The sequence below is a fragment of the Chrysochloris asiatica genome, unplaced genomic scaffold (genome assembly GCF_000296735.1).
Source record: "Chrysochloris asiatica unplaced genomic scaffold, ChrAsi1.0 scaffold00183, whole genome shotgun sequence".
Classification (NCBI taxonomy): domain Eukaryota; kingdom Metazoa; phylum Chordata; class Mammalia; order Afrosoricida; family Chrysochloridae; genus Chrysochloris; species Chrysochloris asiatica.
Window position 1 is genome coordinate 3,376,615 of NW_006408701.1, and position 7,851 is coordinate 3,384,465.

At 36.8% G+C, this 7,851-nt stretch overlaps 1 protein-coding gene across 4 annotated transcripts in view; it reads left to right on the top strand.

The window, feature by feature from the left end:
* Nucleotides 1–7,851, top strand: part of LOC102832689 (kelch-like protein 13-like) — a 262,216-nt gene that overhangs the window by 242,869 nt on the left and 11,496 nt on the right. For all 4 annotated transcript variants that reach the window (XM_006872116.1, XM_006872113.1, XM_006872115.1 and 1 more), the window contains one exon: nt 4,854–5,649. In XM_006872116.1, the coding sequence (XP_006872178.1) occupies nt 4,854–5,649 (796 nt within the window). The remainder of the gene's footprint in view (nt 1–4,853; nt 5,650–7,851) is intronic.

Sequence of the window (7,851 nt, forward strand, 5' to 3'; positions counted from 1 at the left end):
AGAAGCAGCAGTCAAGAAATCAAATGACGTATTGCATTAGGCAAATCTGCTGCACAAGACCTTTTTAAAGTGTTGAAGAGCAAAGATGTCAGCTTGAGAACTAAGGTGCACCTGACCCAAACCATGGTATTTTCAAAAACCTCCTATGCATGCGAAAACTGCACAGTGAATAAGGAAGACCATAGAAGAATTGATGCCTTTGAGTTATGGTGTTGGAGGAGAATAGTGAAATTGCCATGCCTGCCAAAAGAGCCAATTGATCCATTTTGGAAGAGTGCAGCCAGAGTGCTCCTTGGAGGCCAAAATGGCCAAACTTCGTCTCTCATACTTTGGGCATATTGTCAGGAGGGACCAGTCACTGGAGAAGAATATCATTCCTCCAGCAAAATAAATTGGCAAAGTAGCAGCATCAATGGCTCAAATGTGGCAACAATTGTGAGGTTGGCTCAGGACCGGGCAGTGTTTCGTTCTATTATGCATAGGGTTGCTATGAGGTGGTATTGACTCAATGGCACCTAACTGCAACAACAATCAAATTTACGTTAATTTTTGTCCTGATGACATTGCATAAATTAATCATTGTAAATACTTTGCAAATGTGATTTACAAGCAAGTTGGTCATACATTTTTTATTATTTGTTTGCGATTTAGAACTTGTAGCACCTGAGTTTGCCCAGAAGAATTAGTTGTTGAAGATTATAGGCCAGTTCACAAAACCAATTTAATGTAACCTTGCTGAAATATGGCATTTGTAAATGAACTAAAAATATTATAATTTGAGTATTGTATAAACAGAATGGAATAAAAATGAACAAGAAAAACATTTAAAAAGTGCATTCATCAAGTAAGGAATACATCATCATACTTGATGACATCTTTTCTTTAATTGTTTTCCAAGTTTTATTCCATTTTTTTTTTTCTTGATACAAGTATTGGTTCCCAATATATCCATGATAGGACTGAGTGGACCTATAACGAAATGGAGAGAAATTTTTATTGAGATGACTGGGTGTGGTGAGGCATTGAAGAAAGATAGTGACGAATCAGTATATGTGGAAGAGAGGACGAAAGACACAACAGAGAAATAGGGAAAGTTTGGCTCGTTCAAGGGGAAATAAAATGAAGGAAATCAGAAGTCATTAGAGAAGTCATTTTCTTTTGCTAATAAAGAAGCAAGCTTGAGCGTTGGGGTCATTTAAATAGCAGTTCTGGATAGAATGTCTGCAAGTCCAGTATTTGCAATTTTGGGAGTACCTGAATAGTAAACCTATTTCAATTCCTTTAAGTGGTCAAGAACATTTGCCCTTTTTTTGACTTCGTAATCCTTTAAAACCTCCACTCATCTGTCAGTTGGTTGTACTGTGGTGACAGGCTTGTTGCTGTGATGCTGGAAGGTATGCCACCAGTATTTTAAATACTAGAATGGAGGACTGGTTTCAATGGAGATTCCAGACGAAGACAGACTAGGAAGAAGGAGAGGTGGACTACTTCTAAATATTTAGCCACTGAAACCTTCTGAATAGTAGCAGAACATTGTGCTAAGCAAATCATCTGAGAAGCTGGATTATATGAAGAGGAATACAGCGTAAGGATTGGAGGAAGACTCATTAGCAACCTGAAATATGCACATGATACAACTTTGCTTGCGGAAAGTGAAGAGGACTTAAAATACTGATGAAGATCAAAGACCACAGTCTTCAATATGGGTTGCACCTCAATGTAAAGAAAACAAAAATCTTCACAACTGAATCAGTAAATAATGTCATGATAAATGGAGAAAAGATTGAAGTTGTCAAGACTTCATTTTGCTTGGATCCACTATCAACACTCATGGAAATAGCAGTCAAGAAATTAAATGACGTATTGCATTACTTAAATCTGTTGCATAAGACCTCTTTAAAATGTTGAAGAGTAACGATACCAGTTTGAGGATTAGAGTGCGTCTGACCCAAGCCATAGTATTTTCAATAGCCTTATATGCATGTGAAAGTTGGACAATGAATAAGGAAGACCATAGATGAATTGATGCATTTGAGTTATGGTGCTGGAGAAGAATATTAAAAATACCATTGACCACCAGAAAACTTGTGTTGGAAGATGCACAGCCAGAATGCTCCTTAGAAGCCAGGATGGCGAGACTATTTGTCTCATACTTCATACATATTGTCAGGAGGGACCAGTCCCTATAGAAGGACATCTTTCTTGATAAAGTGGAGGATCAGCGAAAAAGAAGACCCCCAATAAGATGCAGTGGTACCAGCAATGGGTTCAAGCATAATAACAATTTTGAGGATGGTGCAGGACTGGGTGTTATGTTAGAACCAACTGGACTACATACAACAACAACAGTCCTTTAGGGCACTATCTTAATTATTTGTATTAACATCTGTAATGAGTCTGGAATTTTGACCAGATTAAGTATGTAGATGATGTTGGAATTTTAATTTTGAGGTGTTTTTTTAAATGAGCTTTATACTTTTCATTTTATATTTTCAAAAATGTAATACATTCTATTATACATGAATTGTACTGTTTTTATACAACAGGACTTCAAACTGGAATTAAAATATAATGGCGTTTTTCAATGAACTTGTGGTCCTAAACTGCGAAACACAAGGTCAGCAGTTGTAACCTATCAGTTGCTTCTTGGAAACCCTGGCATAGGGTCACTATGAGTTGGAACTGACTCTGTCACTTAGCAACAGCAGTTGTTATATTGCTGCATATGTGCATGATTTGATACTATTTAGGCTAAGTGTTTGTCAGTGTGCTAGCTGAGGCACTTTTAAGAGTCATGATTGAAAAATTGATTGAAATGAACCATAATAGAATCATCTTGTATTTTTCCGAAATGGCTTATTATTATTTCATCATTATTAGTCTGCTTATATTGTTAACTATTATTCTAACATTTTTGTTTTTAGTCCTTGTTTTTAGTGATTAAGTTCAGTAGGTCTAATTACATGTATTTGATAAAGTTTAATTTCCTGTTACATATTTTTTTCTTATCTGAGTCTCAATTTAAAATTCATAAGCATTCAGTAATTTTCTATATTAGAGTTTGAGTGCTATGCTATAGATAAGCACTGGACTGTTAACTGAAAGGTTGGGGTTCAAACAACCAACTGCTCCTTAGAAACCCAAAACAGTGCTCCTATGAGCCGGAACCAACTTCGTGACACTTAACAACAGCAAAAACAATTTGCTATATTAGTTTAACAGGTATTCTAATTTTCGTTGCAATTAGCCTTACATGTTTGGTGTTTCACCTTCGCTATAAACCCTATACAGGATCGCCATGGGTCGGAACCAACTCGATGGCACTTAACAACCACAATAATAGACCTTTTAGGATAAGCTAGGTCAGTTTGAACCTAAAGGTCGGTGGTTCAAACTCATCAGCCGCTCCTCAGAAAATCTACACAGGGTTGCTATGAGTCAGAACTGACTTGGCAGCACTTAACAACAACATAGACTCTGCCACTTCAACAGCAATTAACAACAACAACATACACCCCCAGAGAAAGATGAGGCTTTATACTCCCATAAAGGTTTACAGCCTTGGAAACCCTATACAGGGTCACTATGAGTTGGACTTGACTCCATGACAGTGGGTTTGGTTTGGCTTGGTATATACCTGATGTGGTAGCTCCTGTTCATGAACTGTAAAAAATATTTAGTCCTTCTTCTATCAATACAATGACAATTCAGGAAATTATGTAGTATCAATTGCACAATTTTGAAGACAAGAGTGAACAGCTCTATGCCTTAACTGGGTGGTCTGTCAAGAGCTTTTCCAGTGCAGTGAGTTTGGTACAGTATAAGTGCTCTTGTATAGAAAAGATATTTTAGGTGTTATTAGTCCCTTTAAGTAAATGTAAGTTTTATTATCCTGTCATTTTAGCAATTATTTTATTAAGTTGAAGAGGAAAAGGGAAGGAATTAAATGGCTTGATCCCATTTCTAAAGCATAAATTTCTTCTAATCTATCATCTTCGTTTATTTCACATGCTATAAATGTAGTTCTTTTGTGCTACAGTTACATTTTAGTTTTTTATATAACTGTTAAGCATAATAAGTTGCTAAAATGATATTTTGGTGATTTTTGTAGAGCAAATCAGCTGCTTAAATGAGTTCAAATGATTTTTTCAGTGATAAATCTATGAAAATAACTGTATGTGTGTGTCTGTGTATTTTATCCTGAGATTTTTATTCTATTTTATACAGAGGAGTAATGCTTGTAGTCTCATTTCAGCTTTTAAATAGAAGGATAATAGAAGGCTTAGTCACTTCCCTTTTAACCATTTGCCAATCTGTCAGCAGTACAGTTGCATTGATGAAAGTTTGTGTGACATAAGTGCATTTGAGTTCTTTGCCTATGACCTGTCTCTGCCTACACACACACACACACACACACGTTTGTATGGCAGACTTTTTTTGTGATTTGTTCCTTGTGTTGTATTTACTGATGTTATATTCCTATTTTCACTTTTGACCAGTTATTAGAATATTGCAAAGAGGTCTTGTTGAAGAAGAGACTCTACAGAGTATCTCCTTTACCTAAATCCACTACTGTTGTGTTGATTCCAACTCAGAGTGACCCTATAGGATAGGGTAGAACTGTCTCATAGGGCTTCCAAGGCAGGAATCTTTATAAAATTAGACTGCCGCATCTTTCTTCTGTGAAGTACCTGGTGACTTTTTAGTTAGCAGCTTGTGTCTAACCACAGTGTCACCGGCGCTCCTACTATCATTGAATGACTTTCTGGTTTTTTGTTTGTTTGTTTGTTTTTAATTTCCATGTGGCCAGAGTATCATGAATGTGTATTATTTAAATTTTTTTGTCTTAATAGGTCACATTAGACAATTGTGTTGAAGTCGGACGGATTGCCAACACCTACAACCTAACAGAAGTGGATAAATACGTTAATAATTTCGTCCTGAAGAATTTTCCTGCATTGCTGAGCACTGGGGAGTTCTTGAAACTGCCTTTCGAGCGTCTTGCCTTTGTGCTTTCCAGTAATAGCCTTAAGCATTGCACTGAACTTGAGCTCTTTAAGGCAACCTGTCGCTGGCTACGCCTGGAAGAGCCTCGAATGGACTTTGCTGCAAAATTAATGAAGAACATACGTTTTCCACTGATGACACCACAGGAACTCATTAATTATGTGCAAACCGTGGATTTCATGAGAACTGACAATACTTGTGTGAATCTGCTTTTGGAAGCCAGCAATTACCAAATGATGCCCTATATGCAGCCAGTGATGCAGTCAGACAGGACTGCCATTCGGTCTGACACCACTCATTTGGTTACACTAGGAGGAGTGCTGAGGCAGCAGCTTGTTGTCAGCAAAGAATTGCGCATGTATGATGAAAAGAACCATGAGTGGAAATCGTTGGCCCCCATGGATGCCCCAAGGTACCAACATGGCATTGCTGTCATTGGAAATTTTCTCTATGTCGTTGGTGGACAGAGTAATTATGATACAAAAGGAAAAACAGCAGTCGATACAGTCTTCAGATTTGATCCTCGATACAATAAATGGATGCAAGTGGCATCTTTAAATGAAAAGCGCACCTTCTTCCACCTAAGTGCCCTCAAAGGATATCTGTATGCAGTCGGTGGGCGAAATGCAGCTGGCGAACTTCGTAAGTGTGTCCATATATTTTAAGCATAGAAATGAATTCCTTTGCACAGAAGGTATTTTCAACTCATAAAGCAAGCAGATCTATAAATTGAAAGACAAAAAAAAATGTAGCAAGGATTACATCTTTTAAACTATTTTTATTAGAAAATATCGGTGGCCATCTGTCCAGTTGTTTCTGACTCACAGTGACCCTCTATAGGATTTTCGAGTTGACAGTTACTGGTGAATTTGAACCAACAACCTTTAGGTTAGTAGTCCAGTGCATAGCCTATAATGACACACCAGGACTCCTCTAAATATTTTCAGGACTTACATTGTTGGTTATATTTCAAATTAAATCTTATAGATAAATTATTATGTTGTATTTGTGCAGTATTTATGGTTTTCTTCTCGAAGGTACAAATGAAAAATTATATTCAGCTAATTAAAATTCTTATAGAATCTTGGGCATAAGTTGGCATATATCTTAATTTTCCAGTTTTAAAGGCCCCATATGATAGTTTACTAAACAGTTTAAATTCTTTCATTATAGTGGACAGACTATTTCTTCTGTTACATATTAGGTTACCTATCAAAATCCACGTAATAAAAAGTTTTTCTTTGTATAGTAAATGTCCAAAGTTCAATATTATTCAAAGTTTATTGACTATAAGTATTATGATTTGTGACTATTAAGTTTAAAAATCATTCTTTCCTAATGAAATACTGAACAATTTTCTTTGCTGTAAACTGATTTGGTTAGCTTTATTTGATGGTCACTTTTTGCCTTCTTAATCTTAGATTAGTCCTGGTGTGGCACTGTAGGATAAGCCCTAGATTGCTAACTGATGATCAGCAGTTCGATCCCACCAGCAGCTCCCAGAAATCCTATACAGGGTCGCTATGAGTTATAACCCACTTGATAGCTAACAACAACAGTCTAAGATTGGTCCCAAGTATAATTTACCATAGCAATTCTTGGTCTATCTTAATTAGCACTAACTGCAAGATATGGCACTATAGGATAAGCACTGGACTACTAAGCAAAAGGTTGGCAGTTCAAACCTACCAGCTGCTCCTCGGAAATCTTACATACGGTCACTTGAGTCAGAACTGGCTCGACAGAACTTAACAACAGCAACAAGATATGTGGAGTCCTGTGTGGTATTGTAGGATAAGCACTGGACTTGGACCCACAATGTCAGTGGTTCAAACCCACCATCTGCTCTTTGGAAGCTCTATGCCATGACTTAAAACAATAATAGTTTTGCTATTTTAGATTGAATTTCAGTAAGATAGCTTTCGAAAACACAAGTCAGGAAGACCACATCTTATATCATGATTTATATGTCTGTCATTACCACCGTTTGGCCTTTATTTATTTTTCTTTTGCCTCTCTTCTTCTATTCTCTGCTATCAGTATGATCCTGGTTGTCAGTGTTCTAGGATTCATAATGCTGGAGACATTTTAAATACTGATATTTACTCAGGATAAGTTCAGAGTAATTCTCAGAATCTTTTTTTGCCCAATATTCTAAGAAATAAAAGATAATTGAATGAATTAGAGACTAAGCTATTCATTGGTGGGGGAAGAGTGGGGTTACATTCCAGTTTTATAAAGGCCTTTTTTGTTAGGGACATGTTTTTAATGTTACTGGTCTTTCCTACCCACAGTTTTTGTTTTTATGTTTTTTTCATTGTTATTACGCTGTTGTTGTTAAGTGCTATCTAGTCAGTTCCAACTCATAGTGACCCTGTATAGGGTTTCTGAGGAGCGACTGGTAGGTTAGAACCGCTGACCTTGTGTCTCAAAGTAACCTGGTAGTCCAGTGCATTATCCTGCAGCACCACACCAGGGTTGTATCTGAGATGAGACTGTCCAGATGGTTACAGTAAGTGGCATGATCTATGTAGATTTACCAGTATATTTTAATAATCAGCATTTGAGGCATGAGCACTCAAAGTGTAGAATTGCCATTTAGGTTTCCTTAGCCAATTCTCACACAATACTTTCATATTATTTTTACTCCTTTAAATGTATATTCTGGAAATATCCCAGAAGATGCAAGTAGTGGCTTGGAGGTAGTTTATTAGAATAACCACAAGCTACGGACAACATTGCGAAGTATGAGTATTCCGGAACACTTAATTGTGCTCATGAGGAATCTGCACCTGTACTAAGAGGCAGTTGTTCGAACAGAACATGGGAACACTGAATAGTTTA